This window comes from Cryptomeria japonica, chromosome 11, assembly GCF_030272615.1.
Source record: "Cryptomeria japonica chromosome 11, Sugi_1.0, whole genome shotgun sequence".
In the NCBI taxonomy this organism is placed as follows: Eukaryota; Viridiplantae; Streptophyta; class Pinopsida; order Cupressales; family Cupressaceae; genus Cryptomeria; species Cryptomeria japonica.
Genome location: NC_081415.1, coordinates 179897938 through 179922638, shown reverse-complemented (window position 1 = coordinate 179922638; position 24701 = coordinate 179897938). Strand labels below are relative to the sequence as shown.

General features: G+C 37.6%; 1 protein-coding gene across 6 annotated transcripts in view; it reads right to left on the bottom strand.

The window, feature by feature from the left end:
- The window catches only part of LOC131068117 (receptor-like serine/threonine-protein kinase NCRK), a 51115-nt gene that overhangs the window by 11713 nt on the left and 14701 nt on the right, over positions 1 to 24701 (bottom strand). For all 6 annotated transcript variants that reach the window (XM_058003299.2, XM_058003301.2, XM_058003302.2 and 3 more), the window contains 8 exons: positions 21979 to 22050; positions 21652 to 21717; positions 21423 to 21497; positions 21136 to 21323; positions 4121 to 4308; positions 3772 to 3970; positions 1248 to 1517; positions 822 to 1066 (listed from right to left, as the gene is read on the bottom strand). In XM_058003299.2, coding sequence (XP_057859282.2) covers positions 822 to 1066; positions 1248 to 1517; positions 3772 to 3970; positions 4121 to 4308; positions 21136 to 21323; positions 21423 to 21497; positions 21652 to 21717; positions 21979 to 22050 — 1303 coding nt within the window. The remainder of the gene's footprint in view (positions 1 to 821; positions 1067 to 1247; positions 1518 to 3771; positions 3971 to 4120; positions 4309 to 21135; positions 21324 to 21422; positions 21498 to 21651; positions 21718 to 21978; positions 22051 to 24701) is intronic.

The window sequence follows — 24701 nt, the reverse complement described above, 5'->3', positions numbered from 1 at the left end:
AAGGATGGTTTGGTTCTATTATAGTCAAGGGTTCATCTTCCTGCTGATTTCTCAGTTTGGTTTCCTGAATATGGTGATGATGCCAACCAAGGTATTGTTAAAGTAGGTGCTACTCTACACTGGAGTTGGAGCTAATCATGCACTGTTTAAAAGATCTGATGATCAAGCCCCTGCCCAGGTTTACGGACCAAACAGAGTGCTACACAATCAGAGACTCTCATTCATGGATGCCAATCTGCACGTCACCAGGCTGCATGAACAAATCTGTATGATCAGAGTTAGAGCACAGACAGTTGAGTTTATGCTCAGATAAAAAATCGTGGAAGGATTTACGATGTATTTTATACAATGTTTTCTGTAGTAAGTTTTATTTCGTGGAGGACATGTAGAAAGTGTGTTCAAAGATAGTTATGTCTTACAGAGAGTTTCTAAAATATATTCTGCTCAGAAAAACAAGAAGTTTCATCTTTTCAGGAGAAAACATCCTATGGTTGATTTGTTTTAGTCTGATCTCAAGATATCTGCAAGAGCTAATTTTATGCAAACATAGGTCCACAAGGAATCTTTAAGAGTGTAGCAGATATTTTACCCATTCAAAAGCTGAAAATTAAAAATCTGACAATAATTAAAAAATTTGGAACTATAATTATGCTTTGAGTGCCAACATCTGACAGGCAGACAAGAATGTTGTTGTTAACAATCATTGAGTATATATGTTATTTTAACAATAACAATAGAGAAAAATAAAAGTACCATTTATGGACAAAACCTGCAAGAAAGTACACAAAAATTATGCTAAAGGAGAATGATCAATCGCCAACCTCAATTAGAAACTCACGATCTGCATCAGGTCCATTTCGAGTTTCAAGTTTCTTGACAGCAACAGCTCTTCCATCTCCAAGTTGACCTCGGTAAACACTGCTGCTCCCTCCAATGCCAATGATATTGAACTTTGAAAACTGTTCTGTTGCCTCTACTAATTCAGCATACGAAAACCGCCGGACAATTGTGCCTGGTACAGTTTCACTTTTGCTGTTGAATTTGAAAGAAGCCATTCTCATGCATCCTGCAAAGCACCATTTCACTTATATCAGTAACTTCTCCCCATCTGCATCCTCAATGTATGCATGAGAACTCTTCTTATCATACATTGGAAATTCTACACTACTTATTTTTTGTAGTAAATGGATTAGAAACTGATTATTTATATAGCTTGTGAAGCTACCAAGGAAAACTCACTAGAGTACCTCTACTAGAATTGAAGCATGAGTTGTCATAAACTTGAAAGTCGTCTGTTATAGATGACCCCTGACTTATTAGATTGGTAAAACCACTTGAGCTGGTATCTTTTTCAAAGGAGAATAGAGAAGACCGATTTTTTACTTTGTGCTTTTGTATAAAGCAAGCAATAGAGACAAGAACTGCTATGAATGCCAGTGTAATGGTCAACGTGATGGCAGTTATATAAAACTTGCTATAAGCACCTTTTCCTGAAGAGTTTGATGAATATGAATAACCTAAAGATAAAGCACAAAAAACACTGTTAAAAAATATTTCATTAAATTGAGCATTTTAGTTTCTATAAAGTACATCCAGAAATGTTTGCAGCACAGAATTAAATTTAAGATATTAAAGCCCTCAAAGGTAATAAATTATCATGTGGTTCTCATTTACCCTATTTATCACCAATTTTTAAAATTATTACCTTTCTAAATCCTTCATGCATCCACACTACTAGAATTTAATTCCACCATTTAGAAAAAGGACTCACTTATGATAGCAGAAGAGATCTGTTTTCCTTGTGGTCTACATGATTCTTGCAAAAGATTTGAACATAACAACACATCTATAGACACTTTCTTGGATGACATCCTCAAAGTTTCAGGGAATTTTTATAAAGGCATATAGAAGAAAAATGACTGACTTTTAATATATTTTAAAACTTAAAATAATTCCCATATTCCAGTGCTATTAGTGGTACGCTAGTGGGCTATACTTCACATAATATGTGTTTCTTTAGTACTTAGTTCAAAGAAGCATTAGGATTCTTTTGAAATATTGCAATTGATCTTAGCATAGGCAAAGACAGATGCACTCTCGTGCACAAGGTTGTCAAGGAGGATATTTACTGAAAGTGCGTTTAGGTTCACTTTGAGAATTCCATTTTTTGTTCAGCACAAGTTAGCTTCCTATGTTAGTTATTTCTTTAGAATTACAAAATATTATTCCACCCAAGTATCTCCAACACAACTGGTGACATGACTTGTGTCAAATGAGGGTGTGCTCTCACCGATTACAAGGTGACACTAACCCCATACTCTACCAGCCAACAAAAGCTGTTGTCTAAGACCCTTCAAGAGGTAAAGACTACGGATCTCTTCATTTTCAGGTGCCCTATATACTTCAAGACCTGATAGAGATAGACCACCATTGGTCACATGGCTTCTTATGTTAGTTATTTCTTTAGAATTATAAAATATTATTCCGCCCAAGTATCTCCAACACCATTGGTCACATGGCTTGTGCCAATGAGGATGTTCTCTCAACAATTACGAGATGACACCAACCCCATACTCTGTTGGCCAACAAAACCTGTTATCTATGACTCTTCAAGAGGTAAAGACAAGGGATCTATTCATTTTGAGGTGCCCTATATACTTCAAGACCTGATAGAGATATATAGAGTCAAGTCATAGCCTACCAATTTTTTATTTTTTTTCAAATCTCAGATCAAAAGTGCTTAGCCAGTTTCTTCAAGGGATGGTCGTTCTCATATGTAGATCCTTACAAGGGACACCTGGAGTTGTCACATTGATTACTTCCTTCTTTCAATTGACTTCAAACATTGCAGCCGGAGGCAATAAGCATATGCTGCCTACCTTCAATAGACACTTTGATGGGGGCAAATCAATGACATTGCTCCTTGAATGTTGCTACTACATTATTGGAGTGTCTTACTATAGGTAAACTAGATCTGCTTCATATAAATGATGAGGAGATTCCCCCTAATTAGAGGCCAGGTCATGAAAATAGGCATGCACTACTAGTATTTTCCTTCACTACTACAGATTCATCTGTCATGGATGTTAGAAAAGCTTCTGGAAGGAGTACCTTACTTCCTCTGAAAATTGTCCAACCTGATCTCCTTGGACGCTGTTCTATAAGCATTGCCAAATCCTATATTAGTCCTTTTGTTGTGAAATATCATGATGATGTTGATTCTTAGGCCCAACCATTGCTACACAAATATGACAAGAAATTGCAGGCCTTCTGTCATAAATTATTGCTTTTGCCTTGATCAGCAACATTGCTTCGTTGAAGGGTATGACTTTCCCAACATTATTTGTGTGTAGCTTTTATAATTGATGTTTTAAACTGTATAAGGTTTACTCAATCTTTTGTTTATGATTCTTTGACTTTGTTACCTTTTGTAATCTAGAGCAACTCTACCCTGATGTTTCTTTATTTTAACTAAATATATTCCTTGCAACCTGGTGACCTAATTTCGTCAACTGTAGGCATTGATATTATTGTTCTTTTACTACAACTCTTTAATTTTAGAAAAGAAATCCGAGTATATGAGTAAGGTTATGCACGTTGAATGCCATAAGAAAGCACTTTAAAGCAATGCTTAATACGGCATGAAAAGTTATTGTCACTTCATAGCAATTTAAAAATATAATGTACATTGTAATCCGTAAGTGATCAACACGCAACTTTATATAGAATAAGTAATTCAGTCACTTCCACGAAACCAAAGCATCAACTTACTTGTATCAAGGGGATTCTCTATTCTAAGTATAGAAAAAGATCCAAGCATTGGATCTTGCAAGATGCCTTGACTGCTAGCATTCCTCTGAGTCAGAATTGCCTCTATAGCTCTCATATTGGCGTATTCAGTTGATTTTGGAAATGGAAAAACATAAATATCTACAATAACATTTCCACCCCGTCTTGCTACAGGAACCACCTGAGATAGTATAAAAACTAAATGAGTAAAAAAGTATTCTAAAAAGCTTCATTAAAAGGATAAAGCAACATAAAAGAAATTAACCCCTCAAATGAAACACCAAGAAAGTTACCCTAGACACAATTTCTCAAAAATAAAAAATACTATTACCTGAGTGGGCGACACATTCAAAGAAGCAGCAAAGTTTCTTGTAAAGTTTCTTTCCATGCTTAAGGTGTAATTGGTTAATTGAACATTTAGCAATTTGATAACAGCAAGCAGAGGTCTAACACAGATACAGTGACCATCATCAGGCATCAATGGGTCCAACACTTGGCCAGCAACACATGATGGGCAATCTACACGCAGCAAGGAATAAATGAAATAAGTAATAGAATTTCCATTTCCTAGACCTGAAAACACACCCACTTTTATGTTGAATATATCATTCTCATCTTCCCTGCTGACTTGAAACCATAAACAAAACACAGAGCATCAAAGAGAAAACAACCTGCAAAACATAAATCTCACACTCGATTTTAAACAGAATTTATTGAGCATAAAATTTGTGTTTTTTAAACTAATTTGACATAGCCATTTGCCACTATGTCCAGTCATAAGAAACTAGATGTTTGAAATAGCCAGATTTTGGGCTTCAAGCACATGAAAAATAAAGCAAACATGCTAATCATCATAAAAGAAATGAACATAAAGTTGTGCATGTTTGAGTAAAGCTTTAGATTCAACATCTTTAAGACAATAATAGTATATGGTAATTATGTCCTATGGTTTTCGAGGAAGATTCTTTGACTTTTGTAGCCTATGTGCTGAAATAGGTGCATCATATTGGCCAAAAGATATATTCTCTTGGTTTTAAAAATCTGGCCATATATTAGTGTAAGTAGATAATTCATTGCTTCTGATTTTTCCTTTATCATTCTGGATGAAAAGATGTGGTTAATGCTAATTGATAATAATAAAGTCTTTCGAATACTTAGTTAAAAATTATTATTTTTATGCATAAATGAGGAAAATCTTACTAAGGCTTTAGATTGTAATGAAACTTAAATTCTGAAAGCACAACCGAGAGCTGAGAAAAATGAACCTTAAACAGATAAAAATAAAACATGCTCAAATGGAAATATAGAAAGGCATTCCCATATCATTTTAAGCCTAAAAACCTCCACCGCAAATGTTTAGGATATGAACTAGTAAAAAACTTCATTCATTAATCTAAGGAAAAGTTAAATTTATACAAATTACAAAAACACTATAGTTATTAGATAAGCTACCTACTTCTAACTACCTGCTACTGTAGACATATTAATTACAATATTGACCATTAACATTATATAGAATTATTATTCTAACACCCTCCCTTAATGGTCAATCTATCAAAAACACCAAGTTGCCCCTTGAATTTTACAAATTTATCCGGGCTCAGAGACTTGGTGAGAATATCCGCAGTCTGATCTATTTTCGGAACATACTGCAACTGAACTGATCCATCGTCTACCAGCTTGCGGATGTAGTGACAATGAAGCTCGACATGCTTGGTACGTTCATGGAAGACTGAATTTTTGGCCAGCTTGAGCACCCCTTGATTATCAATATACAAGGGAGAAGGACCTGCTTGCGGCATCTACATGTCAGAAAGCATCCTTTCAGAGCCAAACTGCCTCACATGCGGCCTTGACTGTTCCCCGGTATTTAGCTTCGGTCGAGGAAACAGCCACGACCTGTTGCTTCTTGCTGCTCCAAGTGACAGCACCAGTATCCAAACTGAATACATACCCAGAAGTGAATTTTTTGTCATCCATTGATCCTGCCCAATTTGAGTCAGTATAACCAATCAGCTTTGGATCGTTGCACCTGCCATACAGAATGCCATAGTCTGAAGTGCCCTTCACATATCGCAGCACTCGCTTCGCTGCAATCCAATGATCAGCTTTTGGGGCTGTCATAAAGCGAGAGATGTAGCTGACAGCAAAACACATGTCAGGTCTAGTGGCAATGAGATAGATGAGGCTACCTACTAGTTGCCTGAATTCGGTTTCATCTACTGCAAGTGAATCAAACTTGGTTGATAACTTCAGCCCTTTCTCTGTAGGTGTGGAAGCAGGTTTACAATCTTGCATTCGAAACTTGTCAAGCAAACTGCGGGCATACTTGGACTATGAAATAAAGATACTGTCATCAATCTGTCACATTTCGACACCTAAGCAATAATGGAAAAGCCCCAAATCTGTCATGTCAAAAGCTTGGCACAAGTCCTATTTGATGGTTGTAATCAAATTTGTTGAATTACCAGTGATGCTCAAGTCATCCACATAGACAACAAGAAAGAGGATATCATCACCGGAGAGTTTGACATACGGATTAGTGTCAGAGGGACTACGCTGAAAATCATGTTCAACCAAATACTGATCTTGAAATACCAAGCTCGAGGGGCTTGCTTCAGGCCATAGAGGGCTTTTACCAATCTACAAACCTAATGTTCCTTACCAGGAACCATGAAGCCAGGAGGTTGAGTCATATAAACTTCTTCTTCACCGTTGAGGAATGCACTCTTAACATCCATCTGATGAAGTTTCCATGCAAACTGAGCTGCAATGGCGACAGGAAGACGAATTGTACTCATCTTGGAAATAGGAGCAAAAGTCTCCTCGTAGTCAATGCCCTCCCGCTGTGTAAAACCCCAAGCAACCAATCTGGCCTTGTACTTATCTAAAGTACCATCTACATGATACTTGACTTTGTAAACCCATTTACAGCTGATAGGTTTCTTCCCAGGAGGTAAATCAAAAAGAACCCAAGTGTTATTCTTCAGAAGACAATGGTATTCCGTCTCCATAACCTTTTCCCACTCAGGAATGCCTTTAGCCTCGGAATATGTCTGGGGCTCATGGATGCTATGGATGTTGGCCATAAGTGCAAAGTTGATTGTATTATGCTGCTTTCTCTTGCTGTGAACTGATCTATCCTCAAGAAGCTCATCATCACGAAGATCTCCTATTGTCTTGGCCCACCATTTAGGTCGGAGGGTATAAGTACCAACATTTGGCATTGGAGGAACAACATCCCCTGGAGTTTCCGAAACAAAGTCATCCGGATGCAAATCTTATGACGAATCAAGTGGTGTTGGATCAATAGATTCCTCATCTTCAAAGTCAAAATGCTCTAAAGCAAAGTTTTAAAACTCGAACTCGCCACAAACTCGGAAAACCAAAAATTTGGACTCGGACTCGTGAAAGACTCGGCAAGGACTCGACAAAATAAAAACCGTAGTTTTACAAAAAAAACATAAAGAAATTAATGCATTTAGAGAACATAAGAGCCATAATTGAAACATTACACATGTCATATGATCTACAAACATGCAATTTTTGAAATTTCATCAGTCATACTCATAGTTTCAACTCTAAAATCTATAATAGCAGCATAAGTTTATAAATGTTTACAAAATTACATATAATGATATGTCCAACTCCAAATGTGAAAAACAACAATGAACAAACTAAAGAGAAGACTACATCTTCCTCTTTGTATTTCTCCTCCTTCACACCCTACAAACCTGTCATAACCAAGCAAGAATGCCAAATGAGGGCAAAAAAATTAAAAAAACTCACTTTTAAAGCTTGCATGACGTTTTTTTTTGGGTCACGCGAGTCCATCTGAAAGACTCGTGAGTCCGTGCAAAAGACTCGCACGAGTCCTTGCAGAAGACTCGCGAGTCTTTCAGATGGACTCGCCTCGCGAGTCTTTCAGATGGACTCGCCTCGCGAGTCCTTGGCGAGTCGACTCATGGCTCCCATGGACTCGCGAGTCCGTGCCGAGTCCACGAGTCTTGAAACACTGCTCTGAAGCCCTCCCATCATGGGAACCAAGAGGAAGACGAACACCAACATCAAGAGTCGCTGGACTAGGAGTAGTAGAGAGCATGAATGGACCAGTAGTCTCATCAACCACAACATCACAACTGAAAATGAGACGATCTATCTCCACATCAATCAACCTGTAGGCCTTGTGGTTGTCGTTGTAACCAGTAAACATAAGTGTTTGGCTCTTTGAATCTAGCTTAGCACGTTTGGTGTTTGGAATCCATACATGAGCTGTAGAACCGAAGACTTTCAAATGGCCCACTTTAGGCTTGCGTCCTAACCGGGCTTCTTCAGGAGTCATCTTCTTGATGGCATGTGTAGGTGACCGATTCAGAAGGTAGCCTGCAGTGTAAACTGCTTCAGCCTAGTATTTCTTAGGAACATTGCGATGCTCTATCATAGAACAAGCCATTTCAGTAATGGCGCGATTCCTACATTCAACGACACCATTCTGTTGAGGGGTGTATGGTGTGGTGAGTTGGCGTTTAATGCCATGTGTAGCACAAAATGTAGAGAAGTCATTGGAACAAAACTCCCCCCATTATCAAACCTTAGAGTGACAAGCTGAGAATTGGATTCTTTCTCAACTAAGGCCTTAAACTACTGAAATGTACTGAACACGTCTGATTTATTTATCAGAAAATACACCCACATTTTACGACTAAAATCGTCAACAAATAACAAGAAGTACCTACAATAAGTAACAGATGGAGTGTTCATTCACCCACATACATCAACGTGAACCAATTGAAGGACCTTGAAGGCTCGCCAAGAATCACCATCTGAGAATGGTGTGTGATGCTGCTTCCCAACTTGACAGGCTGCACAAACTCCATGATTTTGAGGTTAGATCTTAGGTAGACTAGCAACCAAACCCTCCCAATATTACTGCGAGAGATAGTGCACATTTAAGTGCCCATAACGCTGATGACAAAGTGTTCTAATGGATGTACTCCGAGCAACCAGAGCATGCTCCTGAGAATCGTCGAAATCAGCAAGTTTATACAAGCCATGATCCTCAAGTCCCATAGCAACTGTAGTACGAGTCTCCCTATCAACAATGCTGCAGATGGACGAACTGAAGATAACATCTAATTGAGGAGAATGCCTCATGATCTGACTGACGGAGTGGAGATTATGTTCCATGCCTGGAACATAGTAGACATCAAGAAAAATTAAATTTCTACCTCCTAAGTGAATCTAGACAGTGCCCTTACCAGCAACTGTGTACTCTTCTCCTCCTTCAAAGATTACTAAATCTGAGAATGGTTCAGATTTCGTAAACCAATTCCAACAATGAGTAAAATGCCGCAAAGCTCCTGAATCAATATACCAGGCAGATGAGTGTACTGGATCTACTATTCTCTTGGCCATAAAAGCATAGAAAGCAGATTCTTTCTTCTTAGAGTGTTTGGCGAAATTTGCGTTCCTTTGAGACCCTCCTTGCTTCTTCTGTTTAGAAGCCAAACGAATTCAACACTCGGCCTTCATGTGACCAAACTTATGACAATAATTACACTGAACGTTCTTCTTCTTCTTGCTGTCCTAAGAAGAACCAGAGCCTTTCGGCTGAGAAGACTGGGCCTTCCCTTTGTTCTTCACAAAAGATTTGGCAAAGAACGCTTGCTCGGTGGAGGTGGAACTGGTATTGCTTCCAAACTGTTGGCGCCACCCATCTTGCTGTAAAAGCTTGTTACAAAGATCAGAAAACTTCAAATCGACTTCAATGGAAGTGATATTCAGCGTTTCGATGAAATGCTCATAAGATTTAGGCAAACTCTTCACAGTGATGACGACCATGTCCTCTTCCTCCATTGTGCGACCAATCACCTCAAGTTGGTCATGTATGTCCTTGATCTTGGTCAAGTGATCTTGCAGAGGTGTCCTTTTATCCATCATAATCGAAAAGAGCATGTTCTTCAAAAAGAATGCTTTGCTCTTGTCAGAGGTTTCATGGAGACTATTCAAATGGTCCCATATCTCCTTCGCAGTTTTGGCGGACGATACCTAAGGTAGCTACTCATCGGTGACAGAGTTTAATGAGCATGACGGCTTCCCGATTGCGCTCATCCCATTTTTCTTGATCTTTCCCAACAGTAGTTGGACGTTGAGATGTGCCTAGAACTGCATCAAGACATCGGTACTCAAAAGTTGTTAACATATGTTGCTTCCAGGTGTTGTAGTTGCAGCCGTTGAACTTTTGGTTGCTTTCGAGTATAATGTTTGTCAAAGACGCCATCCCGTACCCCGAGGTCGAACTGGTGAAGGCACGAATTCAAATACATGAAAAATAGTAGATGAAAACCAGAGGGTTTTTTTTTAAATTCTGCAAGTTGAATTCAAAGGCAGAAACTAAAACCCTAACACAATTTTCGAGGCAAAAAAATTTTAGAAGACCCAGAAAAATCTGACGAAGACCCAGTTGAGGTTTCGAAAAACCCACCAAGAATCTGCAATCGAAAAAAAAAATTCCATGAAACAGAGGGTCAAAAACCTAGGCGAAGTTGCAGAAACCCTAGGCACGAAAAAAGAACCCAGAAAAATCAGATGACCCAAAAGAGCTCTCATAAAACCCACAAGGAATCTGTAATCAGAATAATTTTTCAAATTAAGGGTCAAATACACAAGCTCAAAAACCAAGGCACTAAAAACGATGCACCCAACAAAATATGAAGGCAACCAAGTTTAGATCTCGAAAAACCTAGTGACAGATTTTTGAATTTTTTTTTAAAAAAACCTTTTTCGCACCCAGAAAAAAATCTGGCTTGTTCAGAATACCCAAAAAATTAGAGAGAAAAAAATCACGTTTTTACAGACGCGAAACTAGCAAAAAATCCCTGCGAGAAATCGCGAGTTGGTGGAAAAAAATACAAGTTCCGCCTAGCCAAAAACATGATTTTTTGAAGGGAAAAAAAAAAAAAACAAGTTTTGTGCCCTAGCTCTAATAAATTGCGCCCTCAATTTGCAGAAGAGATTAAACTTCCTGATCGCACCATTCTACCCAAATGAGCATAGAAATTACATTGTGAAGCTTTAGGAGTCCAAATCGCACGGGCAGGGGGGAGGGGGGGGTTCTTTTGAACCGATAAGTATTTCAATCCCCAAATCGCACATCTTAAGCCTTAAGGCCGAAATTCAAACTTAAAACCCTCAAATTCGACTTCTTAGCCGAAATCAAAATTAAGAGGAAAATCACACAAGCGACTTGCTGAAGGTCACAAAGATTTAAAACTCGTGGATTGGGCTTTAGGGCCGGAACAAAAGAAAAGAATCAAAATCACAAAGAGTTTCGTAGGCCGAAGGAAGCATTTCAGTCTCCAAGTCGCGCAAAGGAATGCGAGAAGCCGAAATAAGCAAGGGCATTTTCAATCGCCCATTCCCACCTAAGAACCCGAGAAGTTCAAATTAAAAGGAAATCTCGCATTTCGGCCTAGAAGCCCAAAATTTATGAGGGCATTGAAACAAAATCTTCACTCCAAAATCGAACATATCATCTCATAGGCCGACCACGGGAGGAGTCCAAATCACAGTATACAGCTTCAGTCCGCATCATGTCCCCATTTGAGCCAAAAATCTCCAAAGCATAGTCACGCGATACAGGGTCTATCAAGCCGAAGAGAAGCAAGGAAGGTCAAAATCACATTCTAAAGGTAGAAAATTCAAAGATCAAGGTCAAGGTGCCCTCCAAAATCATGCATTCTTAGCTAGATAGTCGATTTCTTTCCGCAAGAGAAGGGACACCCAAGACAAGCTCATCGCTGCCAGGTAAGTTTGAATTCCTCCTTTGCAATGATTTGAATCGTCCAAAGTGATCATATTTGAAACCTAGGGTTTAATAATGCAAGGTAAAATTCAAATTAGTTTTGAGAACTTAGCACCCAAGCAGCAGCATTCAACCGTAAACTGTCAAAATCGGCCCTCTAGCCAGAAATTCGAACTTAGGCAAATTTAGACAATTTTGGTCCAAATTTTGCAAACATAGAGTCATCTTTTCGAAGCACGTATTCAAAACAATCAGCACACAATCATTGAAAATTTAAGCACTGAGTCACACCAACCATAACATTTGCAACTTCTGTCGTCAGCAGCATAAAGTGCAACGTTTTGAGAATTTGCTCAACAATTAACTAAACCGACCAATCTTCAAATCCAGAGTACACTTAATCCCTAGGGTAGAATTTGAATTGTTTAAAAAGCTTGTTTTTTAAATGCTTTCGAATTTCAAAATTATCTGGTTGTTAAACAATTTTTATACTAACGTCGTCTTCTAGCACTGCTAACCCATATTTTCGCATTAAGGTATGTCTCGTAATTCATGTCCGGGTGTGCAGGATAAATGCCTAAATCAGCGACAGAGTCTTCAAAGGCACCTGATGCAACTGGAGCATCACGGACTTCCAAAGTTGACATCACTCGCAAGTTCGAGAAAATGAAATATCAGTGCCAGGGAGGAGTAATCAAAGAATCAAAGGTCCAAAGTGTGTGGGACAATATAGGAGATACAGACCTGGGGCATACCGATATTCAGGATTTCAGGAATAGGGTATACTCTCCTAACACCTATGGCAAGCCCAAACGGATGTTGGAGAGTGGTATTGCTCAGGTTGTTGGCTTCCCACCAGCGGTGCAGAATTATGAGCTGGTGGTTGAAGCCGCTAAGCATTATCAGCCGGAAACCAGATTAGTGGTGTTGAAAGGGATGGTAATGGCAGACTTCACACCTGAATCTATTGGAGAGGCATTCGACATCCCACTTCCTAATCGCGCCAGTGTCGTAACCATCGACAAGGCCCAACTCGCTTATGACACAAATCCTAGTCAGTGCAAAACACTAACAAACGAAAAATGGTTCAAGGAAAGAAGAGCCCCGAGCACTAGGATCGGCAAAAAGACCCACAGAAGTGATTTCAATAATGAGTATGGCCATATGGTTACCTTGCTTAGCCAATTCATGGAACTTCCGCACTCCAATCTATTTGAGGAATGGATGTTCTACTTTACCGAGCAAGTCTTCGATGGGAAATCTAAATTTGACTGGGCTCAAATCATCAGCGATAACATTCATACACAGTTGGTTGAGCTTGAGGAGAAAAAGTACTTTGCCATGACCTCCTACTTGGTCTATATGTTTGCTCAGCATCAGCCGCTACCAAGATTGATCAAAAGAAGTGAGATTGGGAACGGGCCAAATCAGGTGAAAGTATACGACTGCTACCCTCAACTGCATTACTATGACGTCGCTCAAAGAGAAAAGAACAACATTGCATATGCGATTGGTCAGTATGAGCGTGTAAATGACACTTTTACAATGCACATGGTTAGATTAATGCGAGGGTTACACATAAGATTATCAAAGCAGGCTACCACCCTGATCCGGAAGTACGGTGCATGGTTCATTCAATTCCCTAGATTCACCTACATCAGAATATCAAGCTTTGAGGGAACACCGTATCGGCTTCCCTGTTACCCATCAGATAGATTAGTCCTCATGGAGGTTGCAAGGTAGGCACACCCAGCAGGCAACATACTCGGGGACAAAAAACAATCAGGATTCACCTTCCCTATGATCATAGGTAACCTTGATGTGCACTCCAAGAATTCGGTGCAAGTCGAGGAATCATTCGACGAACTGGCATCATTTTGCTTACAAGAGCACTTCCCCAGGAAATGCTTTGATCCTGCTAAATCGGGAAAGAAGGCCTATGGCAGGCATTACAGGGCCAAGGCATCAATAGAGGACTACTGGAGCAAGTGTTCAGATGACTTTGAACTTTGAAGTCCGCAGGCGGGAATATTCAAGGTTGAATGTTCAACAAATGCGACTTTATGAGTACCGCCAGGTCCCAAATCAGGTAACAGACTATGGGAATTGCTTGCAAGCCCAGGTGTTTAAGGCCGTCAAGGACCTCCCACCAGTCATCGATTGGGCTCAGGACCCCATCACAAACTTTGAAGCTATCATGGAGGGCCCAAGAAGATATACAAATAATTACCTATCCCAACAGATAGAGAGGCTAACCCATGAGGGAACCCAATTTACATATAATATGATGGGTAGTTTGGATTCCCAGTCTTTAGAAGAAGAAGGGACATCAAGTGTGCCAAAAGAGGAGGTTGAGAAACCTGAAAAAAAAAGAGAAAGAAGGCAAGAGCCAATAGGGGGACTCGGACATCAAAAAGTTGGTGCTTCCAGTGGGTAGGTGCTCACAAAATCAAATTTGGGATACAAAGATCACCAACCCACTTCACATAAATCTGATTTTCCACCATAACAATGTTGCTATCTCAACGGACGATGGACAATTTAATCTTCCCAAATCTGCATATATTCCTTCCTCACATGCATGTATTTATTTTTTTTCATAAATCTGCAACTAATTCTTTCACAACTGCATTTTCTTTTATTCGCAAATCTGCATATCTTTCCTTTTTACTGCTTATCATAATATTCTTCTTTATCTCTGCAAGATATCTTTTATATCAGCATATTTCTTTTATCAGCATCTGCGTATTCATTTTTATATACATGCCATGTATATGATATATCTTTGACACACACTCAATATTTCTTGCACACACACACCCTAACTCGTACACATTCTTCACTCAAAACTACAACAATATATATCTTCATATTTCTTTCTCAAAGAATGTCCCTCCTCAAGAGACAGCACATTTCCTAAGAGATACAACTCTTAATAACAAACATTAGTTTATTTTAAACTTGAATAAGTTGTATCTTTTAAATCACACCTCTTCATGACGCAAGGAGTAAACTTTAATTTATATCATTTCCTTAATAATGAGTGGCAAATCTTTTCCCTTTTTGATTAACGTGATCACTGCTATAAGACATTAGCTTTCTTAACACCTGTTCACATAAGTGTCTTTTACACCTGTTCATACATGATCTCTGTGTTGGTGCTTCCGGTGGGTTGGTGCTCACAAAATTTCAGAAGTGGGAGTTGGTGCTTCCAATGGGTAGGTGCTCACAAAATCAGATTTGGGAGTTGGTACTTCCAGTGCATTGGTTCTCACAAATAGTGTTAGGGGTTGGTGCCTACAAATATTGTAAAAGAAGAAATATATAAAAGCATTGATTTACCGTGGTTTTCGCCTGTAAGGGTTTCCACGTATATATCTTGTGTTCATATTACTTAGATCACATATGAATGATGATATGCAATGAATATGTTTATGAAATAATTATATACTTATGATTCAAATTGAAAAAGTTTAAATTGGTAAAAGATTATTGTTATACTGATTAACCCCCCCCCTTCTCAGTATAACTGTGTGCTCTTCACCTCCACCTAGGCCCAACACAAACCTAACCTTACTCGCACTAGCTTGTACGTGAAATTACTCCCTTGGTTCAACACTTAGACTATTTCGAATGATTAGCCTAAGGTAGGGTTTGACACCAATGCAAAACTTACCCTCCTAAACCTTGCATAAATTTATACATGTTGGGAGGGGGTTGAATTTTACTTAGGCAAATTTTGACATTTTTCCTACCCAGGTCCTACGCATTTGATCCTGCAATTCATGACCTTAGGTGATGTGCTTGAAGTTCATGACGAAACTACAAGCAACTTACCACTCCTTACCCAACCATCAACTCCTAAAGACATCTTGTACCCCTAGTAATGACAACATTAGCAACCTTTAGCAATTTTCAACCCTGACATTCACAAGACGTAACCTCTCTCACTAGCAAAGGTTAACGACTACAACTACTGCCAAACTAAGATGACCTAACTAAGACACCTAAGCTAAGAAAAAAGTGGGGGTCCCCATTTGCAATGGGGCAAATGTGTGAAGACATCACAACTCCCAAGTTACTTATAGAAATTTTAAGGAGTTTCTAGCCACTTTTAATAAAAACTAAATGTATAATAATAGAAGAGTTCCACAATTTGTAAAATACGACTATCAAGATCTTTCTGCCCTAAGTATGGTTCAAAGTTTATATCACAAAGTTATTAACAAAATTCATAAAGGACTACATGAATATTTTATAGTTGATAAATGAATTATGTAGGCTACCTCTTCAAGAAGCTATATATGTCAAAAGATATTATACTAATTCATACATAGTTGAAAAAATCATAAAGCCCAAAAAAATTCAAAACTCGAGGAAAAACTTGGCAATAACTCGGCAATTTTATCGAACATTTTAAAATACATAAATTTTTAAAATATTCTTCAAAAACACACATATTACTAAATTTGTAGAGCATATTATAGATTTCCATCATATATAAATCAAATTAGAATTTACCACGTATAGACCAAAACACAAGTTCAACCTCTAAATGTGTTACAATGCCACTTCCACTAGCCATGTTATATGTAGAAGTTGCCTCATCTAAAGAGATTTCTGGCAAGTTGTGGAATAATAACATCTAAGTCAGCACACTCAAGAGTTATATCCCAATTCCTTCTCACCCTCTCATTGTAATCAAGTTCCTAATCTAACCAAGAGATCCCAGTAACTAATTGGAATTTGAGAGTGGAGATCCCAATGGTGTTGAGGACCAATGCCCCTTCATGGGGTCCAAGGGCAACACCCTCAATGAGTCCCTACCCTAAGTTGCCAATTGCATGTGAAAATTGCATTTTTTTTATCACCATGATTTTTAAACTGCAAGCAAGAATGGATGAGTTATTAACCAAAAAATTGCGATTTTTTCTGTTGCCTCATGAGTTTTACAAGAAAAAATTACTGCAAGCTTTACAAAAATTCATTGGCGAGTTATTAGGCAATAGTCATCTGCTCACAAGTCTTGTGAGTACTCAGTGAATTTTTCATCTACTACTCATTAATCTATTATTGAGCAATACCCAAAATGGAAATAAGTGTTATCCTTTTGTAGCATTGAGATCATTATTAACAAGTGTTATAGGGACTCAACGATTTTGAGGTTACCATTACATAATACTACTGTTGTTTGTTTCTTCAGCAGAGAAATATTTCAGATTCTTAATTCTTATATGTCATTGATTACCAATTATTCTATATTGGAATACAATGTACCAACAGCGAGTCCTGAGCCCCAAACTTGGCTACTGGCTGGGTTAGTAAAATGACAAAAAAAAACATTTTAAAAAGTTTTTTAAAATGAATGGTATCGTCTTTGTTCACTACAACCTTCGCCTGAGAATGAGAAAAATTAGGGTTACAACATGTCAGCCAATAGAAAAATAACACCCGACACCTTTATTAAATAATAAGTTTTTTTGGCCTCGCAGGGCGCTGCCCCTTGACCCCACCTTGGGGGCGCTGCCCCCAAACCCCCATCAAAAAATATGGGGGGAAACTACGTCGATAGAAGTAGGGAAAATTTAAGCTCCGAGTCTGACACTGATTGGATCGACCAGGTAGATATAGAGGCTGAGACTGTAGCCATGGAAGAGGAGCGGAGAGCATGAGCACATACAGGAGATTCAGAGGCAGATAGTGACACGGATGTTCTTGATGTTGGTGAGCATGGCATGGTGTCAGGGGAGTGGCTATGGCTGTCGAATCATCCAGGACCTACCTTAGACGCCTTCGCAGGGGGCCGGGGCCGGAGGGTGCAGGCTCCTCTGAGCCATAGGCTTGTAGTTGTATTTACCTTTGGTATTTGTATGAAACATTTGATGATGATCATATGATGACATGGATTTTTCACTCCATGAGTTTTGTAATATTGTATACATTTGACAATATTTATATATCTATGTTTGTTATTTCCTTCAGCTACAATTTGTGTTTATGCTTATGTGATTGATGTATACTTGTGTATGTAATCAAATGAGCCGAGTTTGATGATGTTATTGTGTCTTTAAGGTGTATTCAATAAAGGGTGCCTGAAACAAGTTTTAAATCTTTAAAAATCTCTAAATTTCTTGAGTTTTTCACTTTCCCGAGTCCAACCGAGTCTGGAGCCAAGTCTGACGCCGAGTCCCGAGTCCGAGTCCGAGTCCAAGTCGGCCTTGCTGAGTCCGAGCCGAGTCCGAGTCCCGTTTCTTTGATTAACACTAACTGATAGCTGCAATCTTTTAGTGCACTACTGCATTCAATACACCTTATATGAATACCTTCAAATTTCAGTTTTGGAATTTGAGTACAACAGTGGACAAGATCGTGTATTGCCATTACTTTTACCCAGTGGCATTGGTACTGTGATGAGTTTATGTTTGTCGCAATAGTTACCAATCATATTGGTTTACAGTGTTTAAATTCTGAAAACATCTGAAATCTTAATTTGTCACATCAGAATAAGTGAAATTCAGCTTGAGCATATCCTTCATCTTTCTCTTCAAAATTTTTTAATTTTTGGAAGTTCAAGTATTGTAACACAGCTAACCATTTGTTCAAGTGTTTCTAGCAAATATTATGGCTGAAGCATTTAATGATTGAAATCTATTTGGATCATAGTTAATAACTCGATTCAACATGTTTATTTATCATCATCTTCTGGATTAAGAAAGTTCTTGTTAACAGAGCTGCTAGTAATTCCATCCCTTTTTTATAAAATCCTTCACCGTGACTCCTCTATTAGAAGGAAACCTGTTGGGAATATTTTGTGAGCAAATGCATCATATTTTTCTTTCATGGGGGATGTTGGAGGTGAGGTATGGCAAGCAATCCCACCTTCTGTTAGGCCTTCTATGGTGTGCTTTTTAGTGATTGTTAACAGTTGTAAAAAAATCATCATATCAGGCTCATAAAATTGAATATTTATGTAGCATATCTTGCCATTGATGTTGGTGTAGTATTCTTATTGTGTTGACACTTCTTTCATAGCATTAGGGATAGGATTACAAAAAAATAGCTTTTTCCTACCTATATACACACATTGAGATGTCATATCATTCATTGTTTCCTGATTCTATATTGATTATATAGTGTTCTCGGGTACCTTAGGGGAATCAACCAATATGTTGTGAATTAATGATCTATTTGTGTAGATTTTATTTTTTCTTGATCAAAGGATCTACCAATTTAACTCTCATAGCTAGCAATTTGACTAGTAGATGACTTGTATGAATGTGGTTATAGTATTTGTCTGAGACTCTGATGTCTTTGAAGCGCCAATAAATTGTATCCTCTAATTTCTTTTAACGGGAATAAACATCTTGAATCATTGTACCAATTTGTTGGTATTGGACGCACAAATTGTAAGTGCGCAGATAATTGACCTCTTTTTGCTTAGTGCCAAGGATTGAGGGATATCCATGTGGCCAAAGTTGCATGGGACACAATCCTAGCCTTACCCTTTTAGATCATCACTGGCCCTTGCATTCAGCCAGATTGATCCTTGATGGACTCTTTGTGAGCCATTCAACTTCGCCAATAGACCAAAGGCCACTTAACTTCTTGTCTATTTTGATACCCCAAATGAAATAATTAATTTTTAATTTGATACTATTCTATATATGTATATAAGATTGTCAGAATATGTTTCTAATCACACAGAATTCTTTTCGAGTCCATTAAATATCTTCTTAGCCTCGTCAGGGAGTTGAGGAAAATGCGTAATGTGCTTTTAACCTAGTCAGATCTCACCAACATTACACTTGTAAAGAACAAAAGAATGGAAAGCCCACATCAATTTTGGCCACCATCACTGTGTGACAAATCTTTCAAAATTAAAATATTATAGTATCAAGGACATTTTTATTGATTAAATATCAGGAAAAAGAAATTTATTTATTTCATGTCAGTGCCAACTTTGAGTCAGTTATCAAGCGATTTACAACATTGTTGGATTATAAAGAAATTTTAAAGGATATATGAATCAAAATTTTACAGAGGTGGGTTACATCTTCACACTCTACTTTCATTCAGTTAATTCACATCATATCAACAAAATTATCATCGAAGGTAGGCATCTTCTGTAATCCCCCACCCTAAGGTTATAATTATGATAACCATATTTCTACACACTCAATCATCTGGTGTGAAACAAAGTTCGATGCTCTAACTCCCAATGTTACCCATTCTTGGTTAGATATATAGCGGGCAGTACTTGAGTTTAGTTGCAGTCTATTAATAATGAATGCTTGCATTTTTTAAAAATTATAAAGAATTTTTACTGCAAAGACCATCATTAGGAATTTTCAACAAATATTCAAGTTTGATGAACGTATTAAGTCCCAATTTGTCAGGATTTTCTTGTAAGATTCAGAGTTAAACTAAATTCTCTCATTTGCAAATGCATTGCTTGAAAATTAGAAGTGGCCATTCAACCAACACAGTTATACAAGTTACGTAGCAAGGAGTTGAAGATATATAGATGAGACCATTCAGAAAATTGTGGCCAAAGTCATAACTATAAGATGATTCAAGTAGTCATTTGTAAGACTGCAGATAGTTAGCTGGCATGTTGCAAATAAGTGGTTGCATATTTTCTTGAAACTGTTTTTCAGCATCAGAAAGGTGGCTGGAGTTGATTGACATTTGGAAGTTTGTGGAATCTACTTCTGAGAATTTCAGGGACCCCATGAACAATTCTATTTCTCATTGTGGCAACTGAAGAGGCCAGTAGACTATTCGCTTCAGTATAAAGAATCAGCATCATATAGAATCCCAGAAATTGAGTAAAGTGAATGATTCCACTACTACTTGTGCAGATTTTCAAGTGCATTAATTTAGTTATCGTGGTTTGTCTCAGGTACAAGGCAATTGAATAAAAAGGGGGACAGATTATGCACTAAGTTTTAGATCTTTGTGCTGATTTTGACATCTACACCACAAGATGGAGGATTTGTATCAGAGTGTTATACCATATTATTTTATTATTTATGCGTTGTATATTCAGAAGAATTCACTCAGTTTCTCTTCTTATTTGTTCTACAATGAAGCTATACAACAGTCCGTATTCAACAATTTATTTGAGTACCATGAACATGCTTCTTCTTCATATTTTTTTCTCATTCCATGTCACTATGCTACGTTTATGTCTAGGTTTTGCTGGGTAGCTTTATGTCTAGGTTTTGATGCTCAATCTTCCAGTGAGGTTTGTCTCTACCTGTATGCCAAGATATATGGGAGCCAATGTAATAACCAATATCAATGAAACTAGTCATCACGGTTTCCCTTACAATAACTAGTCCTTATTGAAGAACATGATTAGATCATAGGTTTGAAAACTTTGATTATGAAAATATTGAACTCATCAGATATTTTATACATCCCTTTAATGAAGATTATTACACTTCTAAGTAACAACAGAGGCAGATTAGAGATGTTCAGTTTTCACAGCTCAATCTAGCAAAATTCATTTGAATTAAACAAGGCTCTCAGAATCTCACCAGATAAGCAGTCACAGTCTGTAAAAGAATTGTCATCGGTGCTGTAGTTCTGTGTCCCAAGTATTCCCCCAGGATTGCACAAACATGTCCAACTTTCTTTGTCATTTGCTTTTGATAATGGAATTAATGGAGTAGGTGCACTTGATTGACTCAGTAAACTCCGTTCAGAAACCTTAAGAGACTGCACACTGTATTTTCCAGAATTCTCAATTTCCAAAATTTGTGAAGAAACTAACCTACTGTGGAGAGGTGATGAAACAAAATTGGTTTGAAAAACTGAGGTTTACCTTGATACGAGGTTTGCATTGATTTTTGCACATGCCTCATCATCTGGAGCATTACATATGAACATGGGATCATAGCTGCTTCCCAAAGACAAATATTCAGTAAGAGAATGTAAAAAGTTCAAAACAAAACCAACTATATAGTTGATCCAAAAGAACAACAAATTAATGAACTTTATAAAAGTTAGTTGTCATGATCATACGTGAAACCATTTTTTCAAATGAGAATTACCTAAGATCGGGAATTGTCTTCAGCTTATCTGGCAAATATCCTTTTAACATGTTTCCATGAAGTCTTCTGAAACGATAACAGACAGAACCTTAATAATTAGCAGAGTAACTATTAAATACCAAGAATAGTAAAAATAGTACCCATTCTTCTATGACATTGAAAAATATAGAACAAGACAGAACATCATACATATTGGGAACTCATATGATAAGTAAAACTTCAAGATTGCATATTTAGAAGTAGAATATCTAAAGAGAATCAAATATAAGATATATAGTCTGCACATGGATGAATTCCAACAAAAAATCAAAGGGAAACAAGGCCTACAGTGATTTCAAATTTGCAAGATTCCCCAGCTCTACTGGAATTGTGCCATCCAGTTGATTATGATCTAGCCATCTGTAAATTCAATACAAGTTCAATTATTAATAAACAAATCGATTTAAAAAGCATAACTTTAAAGACAGGTAAAAGTTTAACAACTGGGGTTAATGTTGGGCCTTAGCATTAAATATGAAAAATTGAAATACAAAGATGTATGTGATCTCAACACTCCCCTCTGTTAGGCCATTAAGGGCATAGTGTAATGGTTGACGTCTGGTGTTTTTTCAAGTTTCAACATCCATCCAGGTTCAAATCTTACTGGGCTAATGCACTCACAGGCTTTGGACTTGCTGCTAGACTGTCCTCCTCACAAGTTTGGATCACACCTCTATTGAGGATGGAGCCCCCACTTTGTGATCCCACCATTATTGGACTCAGTTATCACCCAAAATGAGGCCACTGGCCAAGAGTTCCTGGACACCCTCAACTACTCTAGCAGTCCAAAAACATCAAAAGAGAAATAATTATAAAAAACACTCCCCTCTGTTAGGAATTTAAAGAGAGGTATAGCAGTAAGCTGTATGACTTGAACTGAAGACCAAGTTCTTTCAAAACTGAGTCCTTTCCAAAACACCAAACCAGGGTGCTTGGATGGCATGTTCATTGACTGAATTGTACATACTGAAATTTGAAACCTTAACTGTATGTTTCAGGAAGTGGAGATAAGTGAAATGAGGATATAACCACCTCACTTGCATAATTGGCAAAGGGATTGGCAAGAAATCCTACATATTGTGGCACACAACATGGGTATCTAGATGAATTTGCGATGCTATATGTCTAACCTGAGCTTAAGAAATAATGACAGGACAGTTCCAATAGATGATGTGTTTCCATCTTATAGGTCTATTCAATGCTCAGGAAGTAACATTAGTGCCTATAAACCTACTCTAAGATTAAATGAGAGAAAACAAAATATTCATGTTGCTCAGCATGCTGGAAATTGTTGTCATTGATGTCAAAGGGCAAGTCCAAATTATTGGAGATTAGATTGTGGCACTTATTGAGATATTGTTCGGCAAGGAGGAGATAATTAATTAGCAAAAATGATGGTTTATTTTCATGGGCCAACCCATGCCTAGCTCCCGTTGGAGAAGTTTAAAGGAGTTTAAAAATTGCAAAATAATTTTTCCTATTGATGTGGGCGACCCCACTCCTTGTGGCACCCAATTTAGAGTATTTTAAATTTGGAGATTTAATTTTCTTAAAGGGGCCAACAATTTATGGCACTTATTGAGATATTGTTCGGCAAGGAGGAGATAATTAATTAGCAAAAATGATGGTTTATTTTCATGGGCCAACCCATGCCTAGCTCCTGTTGGAGAAGTTTAAAGGAGTTTAAAAATTGCAAAATAATTTTTCCTATTGATGTGGCCGACCCCACTCCTTGTGGCACCCAATTTAGAGTATTTTAAATTTGGAGATTTAATTTTCTTAAAGGGGCCAAACTCTCCTAGTTTTGGCACCCATTTTCTTGGGAGAAAATTTAAATAAAATAAAATACATTTTGCTGATTGGGCCGACCTCTATGGAGAATTGCATCTCTTGGTTGAAGAGGTGTTTTTGGCATGTATAAATAGAAGTTCGTTGAAGGTTTAGATGGCAAGAAATTATTGTATATCATTCCTATTCTGACCAGATCTAAAGGAGTAAAAATCAGAATCTTGGAGCAGCTATATGGCATATTTGTGAGCAAACTATTGAAGATCAAATTGCAGATTTATTAGAGATATTTTAAGCAGATTTATGGCAGATATTCGAAAGAAATTTGAAGCAGATTTGGATTGTGTTAATGAGCAGATTTGAGTAGACAAATTGAAGTGGTTCAAATTAGAAGTTTGCAAACATCTATCTTATAGTTATCTTGAAGGCTGGTGCCTTCTATCTAAGGAGATTGGGAGTTTGGTGCCTCTCATTGAAAGAGATTGGTGTCTCTTGCTGGGTTGGTACCTAGTTGTAGGGGAATAGTGCCTCCTATGGGTTGGTGCCTACAAGAAGATCTATATAAGCAAAATTTTGTCGTCATTTTCTCCCACAAGGATTTCCACGTAAATCGTGTGTTCGTCTTGTGTTCCTTATTGCTAGATCTTGCATGTGTGTTATTGCTATGGATGCTTAAGTTTTAAAATATTACTGTTGTGGTTAATTAAGTTTTGAAAAACTAAAAGATTGTTGTTATGTTGTTTCACACCCCCTCCCCCACTCACAATATTTATTAAAAACTACATACTAATAATATTACTCTTTTATAATTTATTCTATATAATATCTTGTTTGATAAAAAATACATTCTTGTAGGAGTTTGGTGTTTTGGATGGCATAGTTCTTCATCGTTTACATATTCTTTCCAATTTGTCTCTTCAACCAAATAAGCATTTTGATCTAGCTTATCATACAATAGATCTTGTGCCCTCTTCTTACAATTCAAAATTACCCATCCTACTTCTTTACAATAGTAGCATTTGATTTTTCCTCTTGGAGGATCATGCTTTGATTTTTACTTGCCCTTTTTTTGTACATATAATACTTCTTCTAGTTCTGAATATTCCTTTTGGTCAAGTAGAGTAGAGATTACTCCTTCAAGACTAATTTTTACCTTGCTTAATGTAAACACCATAGTGGACATACTTTTAGGCATACTATTCAAAAGTATTGCTTTTGCATAA